Consider the following 14,373-nt stretch of genomic DNA (forward strand, 5'->3'; position numbering starts at 1 on the left):
ATCAAAATGACAAGGTTCAGGTTCAGGGAGAGACTGTCTCAAAAAATGAGTGAGCCGGTGGACAACTGAGGAAAGACATCCTGCTGTCAACCTTGGCGTCCATGTTGCTTGCACGGGGAGTGTAGCCGCACACACTCACACCCAGTGCCCCCAGGGTCGGAGTGTCCTTTGAGGAACAGGAAGCCTGCTAGGGGGTGACAGTCACAAGGGAATGACATAGGTCCTGCTGCCTCTGAGCTGGCCTTGCCTCTTGCTACATCCCCTTTGCCCACTAAGTTCCCTCCTCAGGCTGCCCTGTGGCCCTAGCTTCTCAGTTTGCAGCCCCAGCCAAGCTGTGCACCCCTGACTCCTCCTGAGTGGATGTTCCGTGAATGTGCAACACACACACACACACACACACACACACACACACACACACACGGGGGGGGGGAGGGGGAGTGGGGTGCTGCTGGCTTGGTTCTCATATTCTCATGCACACCTCTACCTCAGCAACCGCAACTGTATGGCCCTGTCTGTGCCCCCACAGTTAAGACACTGGCCTGTGCCCCCTGGTGTGCTTGTGTGAGGGTCCTCACACCAAGTCAAATCAGCCCTGTGCCATTCCTGTTTTCTGAGGATACTACCCACACTGACTCAGTTTCCAGGCTGCCCTAGGCCTTATTCTACATTCCACACACACACTAGGGCTCTTGTTTACTGAATGGGGTCCAAGGATCACCAGAGCTGAGAGGCCCCTTGTCCCTCTGGTCCCCAGTGGGTACAGTCCAGCCTGTACAAAGTGCAGGCAGCGGAATGGTCCTGAATCCCAGTTTCCAGACCTCAAGGGCTAGGAAGGAAGTTGAGGCACTTCTGGAGAGTCTCCGGGCTCCTGCAAGTTCCTCAGCAGAGACTGGCCCAACCAACACCCTGCTTCCAGTGGAGAAGGACCCAAAGAGTGGGGCCACCCTTACCCAGCATAGCCTGAGCTGGGTGAGGTTGGGTAGCAGCAGATCTTGCACAACAGCAAAGCAGCTTGTAAGTACCAGGACCCATTAGGGAGATGAAGGTGACCTATCTTTAAGGTCCTACCTGGTACCCTGGGTGTCGTTTATCTCCCAACTCCCGGGATTAAACGATTCGGGCTCGTCCAGAACCATTTCAGACACCGCCCTCACCCCCACCCCCACCCCCACCCCGCGCCCGAACTCAGCGGGGGCGGGATGGGGCGGGCAGTGGGCCGGCCGTCACAGGCCACGCCCACTGGTATTTCGAAGCTGGAGCGAGCTGCGCTGGCTGGCGGGCGGGCTCAGATCCTAATCCGGAGTTGAGCGACGAGTCCACCCGGGTGAGTGTCCTGCTAAACTGAGGAGCCCCAGCCCTGGCTACCAACCGCTTCAGTCCGCCTGGACCCCCGCCCGACTCTGGGTGGAGACGACTCAGGCCACGCGCCCGTGTCAGGCTGTCTGGGGTGCAGGCAGGCCGCAAGGAGAAGCAGAGGATAGGTTGCTAGCTCCGGGCAACTTCAGAGCCCACCTCACCAAGTCTGAGCTCTAGGAGCCCCCTGCCGCGTCTGGCTCTGAGGGAAGGACCCATTCTACAGATGAGGAAACCATCCTACTAGGAAGTGGCCGGGTTCAAGGCAGAATCCAGCCCCTCTCTTCATCCTCCGAAGAGCAGGGCCTGGGAGGAAAGGCAGAGTTGGAAGGAAGACTAAGAAAGGGGGTGCAGGAATAAGTCAGAACTTCGGGGCCTCTGGGGAAGGCCAGATCACGAGTGGTGTGTGTGGGTCTAGCTCGCAGATGTCCTGGTGATTGCAGGAGACAGGACCTAGTAACAAAATCACGGTGCATAGTGTGGACTGTCTGCAGGGAGCGTGGGGGAACTTCTGTTTGCCTTGCATTTCCATGGCTAGCATCCCTAGGCTGGGGCACCCTGGTGCTGTGGTTATGGGTGCTGGGACTGGGCAGGACATGCCAGGTCAGAGCAGCATCCCTCAGTCGGGGACAGACTTCTCTCTGGTTTGGTTCCAATTGGCCATATGATCTTAGACTTCAACCTAGGTTGGCCCACTTATAAGATAAGGCTGGCATAGGAGAGGTGGTGGCCCATGCCTGTAATCCCAGCACTCAGGAGCAGAGGCAGGCTGATCTCTGAGTTCAAGGCCAGCCTGGTCCACAGAGCCAGTTCCAGGACAGCCAAGGCTATACAGAGAAACCCTGTCTTGAAGAACAAACTAACATACATATATAAGGCTAGGGTGTTGGTGTCCACTAGGAATTGGGGGGAGGGGTGTTTATAGAAGTAAGATGGGGGGATTCTGATCTCTTGTACACATCTCCACTTATATCTTTCCTGCCAGGGGTGGCCAAGTCTTATTCAATCAAAGAGGAAACAGAGGGCAAGTGACTTACCCAGTGTCACACAGCTGGTTACAATTCGGGGAGGACCCTAGAGACTTAGTCCCTGGCCTTCTGCACCAGCCCTTCCTGCTCACCCTTACCTGTGCAGGGCCTGGCTCTTCTGAAGCCCTTGACTACCCTCTGAATTCTTTCCTTTCCCAAGCTGGGACAGGACTGTGGTTTCCCCTAGACAGGAAGTGGTCTATTGGGCCGACCCAGGCAGCAAGCTGGGCCCATTAGTATCTGAAGTTGCTCTCAATGGATTGAGGGCCCCTTAGTCCTTAACACCAGTTTAAGAGCTGAGGAAACTGTGTCCTCAGGACCCTGACTGAAGAGCAATAGCTACAGAGCAGGCAGTGGCCCTGGGGAGAGTGTTGCCTTTTGGGCCCGGTACCTGCCAGGAGTCCCCTTTCTAGCCAGGAAGTGCCTGAGTGCCTGCTAGGGTTGGAGGGAGGCCACCAGGGCTTCCCGCCCATTGCTTCTAGGTTTCACTTTCCGGGTTTCAACACCAAGACTATTACCAGCACCACAGCCAAAGGCTACCCCCACCCAATCCTCCCGGTCAGGATTTTAGCCCCAGGGAACTTAGAGGGCGTTCCACCCCCACCCTCTGCGTGCACAAGGAAGCAGTGAGACAGCTCTGTGGCTTTTGGTGTCAATTGTCTCAGCCCCAGGACTGGAGCCTAGGGTCCCGGGGCTGAGCTGGGTCTCAAGTGTGGTAGGCAGAGAGGCGATGCAGTGCTGCCAGCACTGGCAGAGCCTGGGTGTCTGGCGGTCTCGGGGCTAGCCTGGAGCAAATAGTCAGCGGAAGGCAAGCTTAAAGACTGTCTACTCTGGGCTGTGGGGTCATTAGCCTGTTCCGTGCTCTCTCAGGCTACTGACTATGTCGACCTCAGCACCCATTATCTCTTTCGGGGCCTCAGCTTCCCCATTTGTCCGGTGAATGGGAACAGGTGTGTGGATGCCTGCCTGGAACTAGCTCCTAACCAACCTCTTTGGTGTGCCCTAAGGACCATGGGCTCCATGTTCCGGAGTGAAGAGGTGGCCCTGGTCCAGCTCCTGTTGCCCACGGCATCGGCCTACAACTGTGTGAGCCAGCTTGGTGAACTGGGCCTCGTGGAGTTCAGAGACGTAAGTGGGGTGGGACAGAGCCTGGGAGGGTAACCCACATCAGGAGAGGCCCTGTCATTCCCCCAGGCCCACCCGCCACAGGAGCTTCCCAGCTCTCCCTCCCGGCACGGGTGCCCTTCCCATGCCTGCTCATGCCCTCTCAGGCATGGGGTTGAGTTTGCTCCAGTTAGTCATTTCAGGCCAATTGGGCACCCAGCAAGTTTTTGGAGGAGGCGCCTCAGACCTGGATCCCAGAGCAGTGACCTCCTGGTCCCCTCCCAGAGATTCTGACCCCAGTGTGTATCCATCACAGCTCAACGAATCTGTGAGTGCCTTCCAGAGACGCTTCGTGGTAGATGTCCGGCGCTGCGAGGACCTGGAGAAGACCTTCAGTAAGTTGGGCCCAGACCAGTGTTCCAGAAGCTTCATGGAAGGAGCGCCCCAGTTACCCAGGTGGAAGGCAGAGGAGGGAGGTGGGGCAGGGCTCTGGGTGGGTGGAGCCCAGGATGTAAGGCAGGACAGCCACAACTCAAGCTTCCTGCCTGGATGGACTGGGATGGGCAGACGCTGGGGTGGGGGGCTGGAAAGTCCTTTCTTAGGTCAGAGGTGAGGGCAGAGCAGGGGGAACAGAGCTTCTGGAACAGCGGTTTAGCCTGGGACTCTTCTGGAGTTCTGACTCAGCAGATTAGTCATGGCGTTTGCTGCACATTAGGGATAGCCCTCAGCTAACACTGTGTGGCTTGCCCTACCCACCCCCTTTCTGTGTCTAGCTTTCCTGCAGGAAGAAGTGCAGCGGGCAGGCCTGGCACTGGCCCCACCAGAGGGGGCACTGCCAGCACCTCCTCCCCGAGACCTGCTGCGCATCCAGGAGGAAACAGACCGCTTGGCCCAGGAGCTCCGGGATGTCCGAGGCAACCAGCAGGCTCTGCGGGCCCGGCTGCACCAGCTGCAGCTCCACTTGGCCGTGCTGGGCCAGAGCCACAGCCCCTCGGTCAGCCCCAGCCAGGGCAGGGATGGGGACAGGAGATAGCTACGCCAAGCCCAACCTAGGCTGGGGCTCACAATGTCTCTTGGTGCCCAGGTGGCAGCTGTCCACACTGAGGGACCCTTCTCTGAGAGAACACCCTTGCTTCCGGCCACCCGGGGGCCACATGCAGACCTGAAGGTCAAGTGAGTTGGGGCAATTTGTCTTTTCCTGGCAGCCTTAAGGCACTGGCCAGACAAGGGGACCCAATGGCCCCTGAGTCTCTATACATTGTGTTTGGGGGGGTTCCCCATGGGGGCTTCATGCTGAGGTAGGTTGGGAGGAGGCTGCAACCCCCTCCAGCCCTGCTTGCTGGCAGTTTTGTGGCAGGTGCTGTGGAGCCCTACAAGGCTGCGGCCCTGGAGCGCCTGCTTTGGAGAGCTTGCCGCGGCTTCCTCATTGCCAGCTTTCGGGAGACCGAGGGGCAGCTGGCGGACCCGGTGACGGTGAGCTGGCAGGGGCCAGGGTGGGGGGTCGTTTGGGAGGAGCCAGGGCTCCAGAGTCTGACCAAACATGGCTTTCTCAGGGTGAGCCTGCCACTTGGATGACCTTTGTCATCTCCTACTGGGGTGAGCAGATTGGACAGAAGATCCAAAAGATCACAGACTGGTGAGCCACAAGCGCATGGTCACTCGGCCGCTGCCGGCGTCCGGCCTACTTGTCCTGTGTGGCCCAGGCCCCTCATAACAGCTTCAGCCAAGTTTGTCCTGCCCCCAGCCCTGCCCGGTGACTTCCACTAACCCTCAGTACCCCACATCTCCCCAGCTTTCACTGTCATAGCTTCCCGTACCTGGAGCAGGAGGAAGCCCGCCTCAGGATGTTGCAGCAGCTGCAGCAGCAGAGCCAGGAGCTTCAGGAGGTGAGCGCCTGTGTGTGTGTGTGTGTGTGTGTGTGTGTGTGTGTGTGTGTGTCTGTGTGTGTGTGTGACCCGACCCCTGCTAGCTCCCCACTGCCACTGCTATCCCTTCTGATTACCCTTTTTTTTCCCTTGTCCCCAGGTCCTGGGGGAGACAGAACGGTTCCTGAGCCAGGTGTTGGGCCGGGTGCAGCAGCTGCTGCCCCCGTGGCAGGTGCAGATCCGCAAGATGAAGGCCGTGTACCTGACCCTCAACCAGTGCAGCGTGAACACCACACACAAGTGCCTCGTGGCGGAGGTCTGGTGTGCCGCAAGGGACCTGCCCACTGTACAGCAGGCGCTGCACAGCGGCTCGGTGAGCGTGCAGGCTGCCAGAGGAGGCTCGATCCCTCCCTGCCTTTCCCCCTTCTGCTTCCAGTCTCTCCTCAAGCTTCTAGCACCTTCTGTTTACTCTGGGATTGAAGGGTGGGTACCAGTTCCTAGGAGCCTCCTCCTCCAGGGCATTTTGGGCAGCATGGGGCTGACCAACTTCGCCCATGCCATCCCATCCACCCTCAACCCAGAAATTACCTTCTATACAGTCCACATACCAGCTGGGCCTAGGAGGGAGGGGCCGGGTGTCTACAGGCCCCAGTATCAGCGTCTGCCTCTCTGCCTGGGTACCCCAGAGTGAAGAAGGAGTGAGTGCTGTCGCTCACCGCATCCCCTGCCAGGACATGCCGCCAACCCTCATCAGGACCAACCGCTTCACCTCCAGCTTCCAGGGCATTGTGGATGCCTATGGTGTGGGCCGCTACAGGGAAGTCAACCCTGGTAAGGTCCACTGCTTCCTCAGTGGGAGCCAGTCTTCCCATCCTCTGTCTGGGTGCGAACCTTGAGAGGGGTGGGTGGGAGTTAGGCCCTGGCCTTTGGGGTGCAAACCTTGGGAGGGGTAGGAGTTGGGTCCACCCCCACCCTTTTGTAACAGAGGCATAATTCCCAATTCAATCTCCAGGGAGGCTAGTGGGTACCCTAGTCCCAGTTGGGACTGTACACTTGTCTCAACTGTCAACCAACTTGGAACAGTTCAGAAAACAGATTTGGGAGTGGCTTAAAGTCCAGCTCACTTGTTTTGATGATTTTCTGCCCCCCCCCCCCGCCCCCCAAGGGTTTCTCTTTGTAGCCTTAGCTATCCTGGAACTCACTCTGTAGACCAGGCTGGCCTCGAACTCAGAAATCTATCTACCTCTGCTTCCCAAGTGCTGGGATTAAAGGCATGCGCCACCACCGGCTATGATGAGTTTTTTAGTTTCTGTGGGTCACATTTTTCCTGGTCTGTAAAATGGGAATAATAGTACAAACCTCAGAGAAGAGTTGGGAAGGCTAGTGGTTGTCATAGGGCCTCAGACCAGCCTATAATTGTGGCTTACTCTGTCACACTGCAATGGTTGTTGTTGTTTTTATGAAGTGGGAATCAGTAGAGTTGAGGATGTGGCTCCATTGATAGAGCGCCTGCCTCATAGATTCATGAAGCCCAGGATTCAATCCTTAGCATCAACTGAGCATGGTGGTTAAGCCTGGAAGCCTAGCACTTGGGGAGATGGAGGCAAGAGGATCAAGAATTCAGGCATCTTCAGCTGTGTAGAAAGTTCAAGGCTCGGTGGGTGAAGTGCTTGCAGTAAAGATGTGAGGCCTATGTGATAGATAGGCAGGATCAGTCTGAGGCCATGTAGACTCAGCCCAAAAGGTTCTGACACTTCAGGGCCTCAGAACCAGCATCCTGAGCTTGACCTGGGGCCCCTCCCATTCAGGCATAACAGCCATGATGCTGCCCCTTGCCAGCTTTTAAAGCAGTAGCCTTCAGGAAGGAGGGTATTATTTGCTAGAACCGCTGTTGAGCTTTGTGGATCCTCAGAAGGTGACTAAGTGGCAGAGATGGCTGGGTGTGGTGTGCATGCCTGAGGCAGAGGCAGGAGGAGCAGGGATCGTAGGTCAGCTTTAGCTACACGGTGAATCTGTATTGGCTCAAGACACTCCAAGACCTAGTTCTCAGCACAAGAGACTTATTTGCCTCAGAGAGATGAAAGGCATGGAATAAGAGACAAAGGTTGGAGCTAGAGCCCGAGGGATAAGGGAGAGAGATGTTTGTCCTGGGCGTGGGTTGGGGTGACCACAGGCAAAGACTGCCTCTGGATAGAGTGAGACAGATGTGGCCTATAGGAAAAGGGCAGTTTCTAAAGGTAAGTAAGGAACCCCCTTGTTACAATGAGGTGTTTAGTTTTAATTGGGTGTGTTAATTAGTGAGCCCAAGGGGCCTTTTGATTGCTGGACTTCAGTACATCAATAGCTGGACCTTGGTAGTCAGCCTCAGGAGGAGGAAGTAGCCAACTGAGGGAATAAACCTTGGTAGCTAGCTTTGGGAATGTCACCTAACAGTGTGTAGCAAGGCAGGGGGCAGGGGGGAGAAGGGCAAGGCCTGCCAGAGCTACGTTTGCCATACATGGACTGGCTAGAGTCCCTTCTCATGGCAAGCCCTGTGCTTCTAGATGCTGTGTAAACATAACAAACCAGCAGAAATGTAGGCTGGAGGTCTGAGGTCAAGTTGTCAGCTGCACCGGTCCAACTGTTAGGGAAAATCTGTTCCTGGTCTTTTATCCTGGGCTGTGAACAGCTGTCATGGCCCTGTGTCTGCCCATGTCCCTTCCTATATAAGGACACTGAGCACAGGGTTAAGGCCCACTCGATATGAGGGCTGGATGACAGTGGAGCTTAGCTCCTGAAGGGGTCACAGTCGGCCCCTAATTAGGCTTGTGCACTGAAACCCTTCCTCCAACCCTGGTTCCAGAGATTAAGTACCCAGCTTGTTCCAACTTGCACCAACTTGCTGAGTGCCCACCAGGAGGACCCACCGGCTCGCTGCCCTTTGGATGCTCTTCTGGGAAGCTTTCATTTCTTTTCCTCCTCCTCCTCTTCCTCCTCTTCCTCCTCCTCTCTTCTTCTCCTCCTCCTCCTCTTCTCTTCTTCTCCTCCTCCTCCTCCTCTTCCTCCTCCTCTCTTCTTCTTCTTCTTCTTCTTCTTTTTCTTCTTCTCCTCCTCCTCCTCCTCTTCTTCCTCCTCCTCCTCTTCTTCCTCCTCCTCCTCTTCCTCCTCCTCCTCCTCTCTCCTCTCTTCTTCTTTTTCTTCTTCTTCTTCTTCTTCTCCTTCTCCTTCTCCTTCTCCTTCTCCTTCTCCTTCTCCTTCTCCTTCTCCTTCTCCTTCTCCTTCTCCTTCTCCTCCTCCTCCTCCTGCTCCTCCTCCTCCTCCTTCTTCCTCTCTCTCTCTCTGGATCTCTGTCTCTATCTCTGTCTCTCTCTCTTTTCTGTTCTGTTTTTGAGACAGGGTCTCATTCATCCTAGACTGTCCTTAGACTTTATGTGACCAAAGATGACCTTGGAATTCTGATCTTTTTTTGACCTCCACCTCCCTGGTGTTGAGATCACAAGAGTGTATCATCAGGCCTGGTCTGTGAAGTGCTGGGTAGGGATGGAGCTCAGGGTTTTACTCCTTCAAGGCTAGCTCCCTGCTACCTGCTAGCTGATCTAACTCTCCAGCTCTTTTGCTTTTGTGCGTATGTGGTTTGTTTTGTAATTTTGAGACTGTCTTTTTTTCCTTTTCTTTTCTTTTTTCCTATTTTTTGGTTTTAGTCTTGTGAGGCAGGGTCTCTATGTCTAGTCCTAGCTGTCCTGGAACTTACTCTAGACCAGGCTGGCCTCAAACACAGTTATCTGCCTGCCTCTTCATCTTGAGTGCTGGGATTAAAGGTGTGTGCAATTACTGACTCGAGATAGGGTATTACACTAGCCCAGGTTGGTCTTGAGTTCACAGCAATCCTCCTGCCTCTACATCTTGAGTTCTGGGACTAAAGCTGTGTGTCATTACCCATTATTTGAGACAGGGTGTTACACTGTAGCCCAGGTTGGTCTTGAGTTCATGGCAATCCTCCTGCCTCTACATCTTGGGTGCTGGAATTAAAGGTGTGTGTCATTACCTCTTGTGAGAGACAGGGTGTTACAGACTGGTCTTGAATTCATGGCAATCCTCCTGTCTCAGCTTCCTGACTTCTAGAATTACAGGTATAAATCAGTCATGCCAGGCTTATAGATCTTCTTAAACAACATTCAGGGCCAGAGAAATGGTTATTGAGTAAAGGCTTGTGAATAATTCTGACCCTGAGCTCAATTCCCAGGGCCTATATAAGAGTAGCACTAATTCCTACAAGTTATTCTTTGAGCTGCATACATGCATACCTTCCCCTCAGTAAATTAGCAAATAAATGTTATTCAGAAAAACAACAATAACAACTAACACGCACTGGCAAACACCCAGGGAGCTGGCTAGGCCTGTAGAGCCTGAAGACCCATGTGGAGCTCCAAGGCCCACGCAGACTCAGCAGTGCATGGCTGTGATTCCAGTGGAGGTGAAATGTGAGCTGGAGCCAGGCAGCTCCTTTTTTAGTGAGGATCCAGGGTAATGACAAGCACTGTCTCAAAATGGAGGAGTTGTCTCCGACCTACAATGCACATGCACACACATAAACAGAAAACTGTACCAGTCAAGAGGATCACTTCAGGAGTTCAAGGCCATTCTGGACCACTCAGTAGTTGCCCTATCCTTAAACAGCTGACAGCTAGACCTGCTAAACCTATGTCCATAGCCTGTCACCTGCCAGGCCTACCCATGACACTCATTATAATAACCCTGTGAGGTGGCACTGAGATCTCTGTTTTACAAATGGAGAACTAGGCTCAGGAAATTTAAGTAACAAGCCTTGGGTGGCATAGATTGACAGCTGTAGGCTCTGAAATATGCCAAGTGGTTCCTGTCTCATAAACACTCTCTTGGCTGGTCCTGGGAGGCCTCTGTGGCAACTCGGACAAGGAAGTGATACCCAGTTCCCCACGGGGACCTGCTGATTGCATCCTGTCTGCCTGCAGCTCCCTACACCATCATCACGTTCCCCTTTCTCTTCGCCGTGATGTTTGGCGATGTGGGTCACGGACTGCTCATGTTTCTCTTCGCCCTGGCCATGGTCCTTGCTGAGAACCGACCAGCCGTGAAGGCCGCACAGAACGAGGTACGAACGGTCCAGACCCGACAAGGGATAAGGGAGAGGGCACAGGAGCTGAACCTCTTAAGCTGAGCTAAACAGTACCCCTGTCTTTCCCTGAACCCCCAGATCTGGCAGACCTTCTTTGGGGGTCGCTACCTTCTCCTGCTCATGGGTCTGTTCTCCATCTACACTGGCTTCGTCTACAACGAGTGCTTCAGCCGTGCCACCGTGATTTTCCCCTCAGGCTGGAGTGTGGCTGCCATGGCCAACCAGTCAGGCTGGAGGTACGGCCTCGATCCTCCCTACCCACCTAGGGCGCCTGGTGCACTATGCAGCTGACATGATCTATTCTTACTGCAGTGACGAGTACCTGTCCCAGCACCCCGTGCTCACCCTGAACCCTAACGTCACCGGCGTCTTCCTCCGGCCTTATCCTTTTGGCATTGACCCGGTAAGTGGGCACGCCGATGCATGTGAGGCAGGCAGTTGGCAAGGCTGGTTAGGGCTCCACAGCTCCATCTGTTTGCTCCCCCCTTGACAGTTGACACTGTGCACTTCCTGGGTGCCAGGCCTCACACAAGCAGACAGCCCTGTAAAAATAGTATCTAGACCGAGTGGAGTGGGACACGAGTATAATTCAAACACTTGGGAAATGGGAGGCCGGAGGATCAGAGTTCAAGGCCTGCCTGGGTTACATAAAACATCTCAAGACAAGCCAACAAAAACCTAGAACAGAATAGCAGCCTGCTGTGTGGGAAACAACTGGTCCATGTTAGTTAGCATCATCACCCTATTAACAGATGAGAGTGAAGCTGGGACCTGGGTGTCTGAGCTGCCCAGCTGAGCTATCCTAGTCCCTTAGAACTAGTGACTAAGGTGCTGGGCTTGGGTTTGTCAGGGAGCAAGGTGATGAGAGAAACATGGGAGGGGACAGGGTCCTGGCAAAACTGACCATAGTGTTCCTGCGCTCACCTCTCCCACTGTCCCAGATCTGGAGCCTGGCCACCAACCACCTGAGCTTCCTCAACTCCTTCAAGATGAAAATGTCTGTCATCCTAGGAGTCACCCACATGGCCTTTGGGGTGTTCCTCAGCATCTTCAACCACGTGTGAGCTAAGGGCTGCTAATGGGTGTGGGCAGTGTCCTGGTGGGTCCAGGGTGCTCTGACCTGTCTGTTCCCACAGGCACTTTGGCCAGGCCCACCGGCTACTGCTGGAGACCTTGCCTGAGCTCATCTTCCTGTTGGGCCTCTTTGGCTACCTTGTGTTCCTCATTGTCTACAAGTGGGTGACCATCTCGGCTGCCGGCGCCTCCTCGGCCCCCAGTATCCTCATTCACTTCATCAATATGTTCCTCTTCTCTCAAAACCCCACCAATCATCTGCTCTTCCATGGGCAGGTAGGCCAGGGACAGGGGATGGCTGACTTTCACTGGGGACCCTCAGGTTCAGTCACTGGGTCACCAGGAGCTGCAGAGCCATCTGAGACATGGATTGTGGGAAGGAATAATGCCAGACAGTGATGTCAGAGACAGTGGACTAAAGTTTGGGTCTCAGGTGTTGAGAACCTGAAGTCCTTTCTTAAGAGGTCCTTGTTAGTGTCCCTGGGGAAGGAACTGCAGTTCCCAGTGATCAATCTGACCATACCAAGTGACTGGTTCCATGCACTGGGCATGGTTCTTTGCCCTGCTTGCCCACAGGAAGTGGTACAGTATGCGCTGGTGGTCCTGGCTTTGGCCACAGTTCCTGTCCTGCTGCTGGGCACACCCTTGTACCTGCTGCGCCAGCACCACCAAAGAAGAAACACTCAGAGGAGGCCAGCAGGCCGGCAGGTAGAAGTGGGAAGGAGTACAGGAAAGGAGGGCGGCGTGAGGAGTGGCCTTTGCTTCCTGTAGGCTGTGCTGCTGGCTGGTGGCTGTGCTGTCCAGGGGCTGGAGCTGTTGATCTTATCTGTCCTCAGGATGAGGACACTGATAAGCTTCTGGCCTCCCCTGATGCTTCCACCTTGGAGAACAGCTGGAGCCCTGACGAGGAGAAGGCTGGGAGCCCAGGGGATGACGCAGCCGAGGTGGGCAGACAGCACTTTGTTGGGGGAGGGCTGTCAGCTCCTGCTATTGTCTCTCATGGCCTTTTACCATGCAGTTTGATCCTTCTGAGATCTTCATGCACCAAGCCATCCACACCATTGAGTTCTGCCTGGGCTGCATCTCCAACACAGCCTCCTACCTGCGTCTCTGGGCCCTGAGCCTGGCCCATGCCCGTGAGTGACCTTTCTTTCAGGGCTTCAGTATTCTACCTGGTCAAATGGGGCTGTCCCACAGCGGTGCCTCACCAGCTCTAGGGGCAAGACGGGTTCAAGGATGCTGTTGGGGTAGGGGTGTGACAGGCATTCCTCCACCCTTGACCTCACTAGCCTCTTACTTATGTGCAGAGCTGTCTGAGGTCCTGTGGGCCATGGTGATGCGCATAGGCCTAGGCATGGGCCGAGAGATTGGCGTGGCAGCAGTGGTGCTGGTCCCTGTGTTTGCTGCCTTTGCTGTGTTGACTGTGGCCATCTTGCTAGTGATGGAGGGGCTCTCAGCCTTCCTGCATGCCTTGCGGTTGCACTGGTGAGCACCCCTGTAGTAAGCCTGGGCATGGAGGGGATGGATGGATTTCCTTTTACCTTCCCCTTTCTCACACTCAGGGTGGAGTTCCAGAACAAGTTCTATTCAGGTACCGGTTACAAGCTCAGCCCCTTCACCTTCACTGTGGACAGTGACTAGCACCCACTGCGATCCCTGCTTCTCCGAAGTGGGACACGAATAAAGAGCTGGCTGGCCCAGGACCTTTGCCTTTGTCCTCTCTGGGGTACTGGGGTTAGGCTGACACTACAGTGGTCCGAGCTCTAGATTCTCAACATGACATCTTAGACCCTCCTTTAGTGGAGGTAGAGGGCAGGAGGCACTGGTTTATGATTGACGCCTTGAGAAATTGCTGGGATGAGCACATCTGCAGACTCATGGGGGACAAGAGGATTAGCTCTAGGGCCAAGAAGAAACACTTCAGTTTTGTGGGAGTGGATTCCAGCCAGCAGTGAGCTTCCCATCTTTTGGCACTGTGCAAACTGGTTTTTGACTTCAGGCCCCATCTCCCTGAAGTCCTTAAAATCTTCCATGCTTAGCTGAGGTAGGAGTGGCCTCTTTCATTCCCTCTGGCTGGGAGGCATATACATAGCCAGTGCATGTCAGAGGCCAGAGACTCAAGTTTTCTAAGTTACAGAGTAGTTCTTGCAGCTGAAGGCCCCAGCAACAAAGGCTGCTTTGAGGCCAGAGCTGCTCTGGGCATAGCAAGCCACAATGGTCCTGGCCAAGCTGCTGGGGGTTGGGGGTTGGGGGCTGTGGACTGTCCAGCTGAGGATCTCTAAATACAGGGCTGGGAATACTAGTGTCTTTCAGGCACTTTCACATGCTTGGCAGACTGAGCTAAGAGAAACATAACGGAGTGTAGAGGATCCCCAGGAGATAGCAGGCCTGCCCTAGCTCTGAAGCTTGCCTTCCTAGACTGCCTATTCCAGTTGCCATGGGAACAGCCTGCCATAACACCAGCAAGCATTGTCCTGGTAGTGATCACCACTTACAGGTGCGATTGATCAGACCAAGATGGATCTGATCCCTGCTCATCTGAGCAGGAAATAGCAGCAGGCAGGGAGAGCAGGGGCTACACAAGTCATTTGGGAAAAGCACAGTCATAAATGGGAAGATGTAGAAAAGCAGGAGTTGGGCTGGAGAGATGCTCAGTGAAGTGAAGAGCCTGGACTGCTCTTGCAGAGGCCTGGGTTTGCTTCCCAGCACTCACTGCACGGTTCTCAGTGGCCTGCGACTCAAGTTCCGGAGCATCCTACTCCTCTGGACTTCTGGGACTCTTGAGTATATACCTCTTCCCACCACATAATTTAAT

General features: G+C 54.8%; 1 protein-coding gene across 1 annotated transcript; it reads left to right on the top strand.

The window, feature by feature from the left end:
* Nucleotides 1–1,230: 1,230 nt before the first annotated feature.
* Nucleotides 1,231–13,261, top strand: Tcirg1 (T cell immune regulator 1, ATPase H+ transporting V0 subunit a3). Its single transcript, XM_052193928.1, has 20 exons — nucleotides 1,231–1,324; nucleotides 3,389–3,509; nucleotides 3,802–3,880; nucleotides 4,259–4,479; nucleotides 4,570–4,658; nucleotides 4,832–4,958; nucleotides 5,039–5,121; nucleotides 5,278–5,371; nucleotides 5,511–5,723; nucleotides 6,037–6,181; nucleotides 10,321–10,460; nucleotides 10,563–10,720; nucleotides 10,797–10,887; nucleotides 11,426–11,544; nucleotides 11,621–11,834; nucleotides 12,135–12,266; nucleotides 12,395–12,502; nucleotides 12,577–12,694; nucleotides 12,866–13,043; nucleotides 13,121–13,261. Exons 2-20 carry the CDS (start codon nucleotides 3,393–3,395, stop codon nucleotides 13,197–13,199), a joined length of 2,505 nt encoding a protein of 834 aa, XP_052049888.1. The 5' UTR covers nucleotides 1,231–1,324; nucleotides 3,389–3,392; the 3' UTR covers nucleotides 13,200–13,261.
* Nucleotides 13,262–14,373: the final 1,112 nt, after the last annotated feature.

This window comes from Apodemus sylvaticus, chromosome 1 (assembly GCF_947179515.1).
Source record: "Apodemus sylvaticus chromosome 1, mApoSyl1.1, whole genome shotgun sequence".
NCBI classification, from domain to species: Eukaryota; Metazoa; Chordata; class Mammalia; order Rodentia; family Muridae; genus Apodemus; species Apodemus sylvaticus.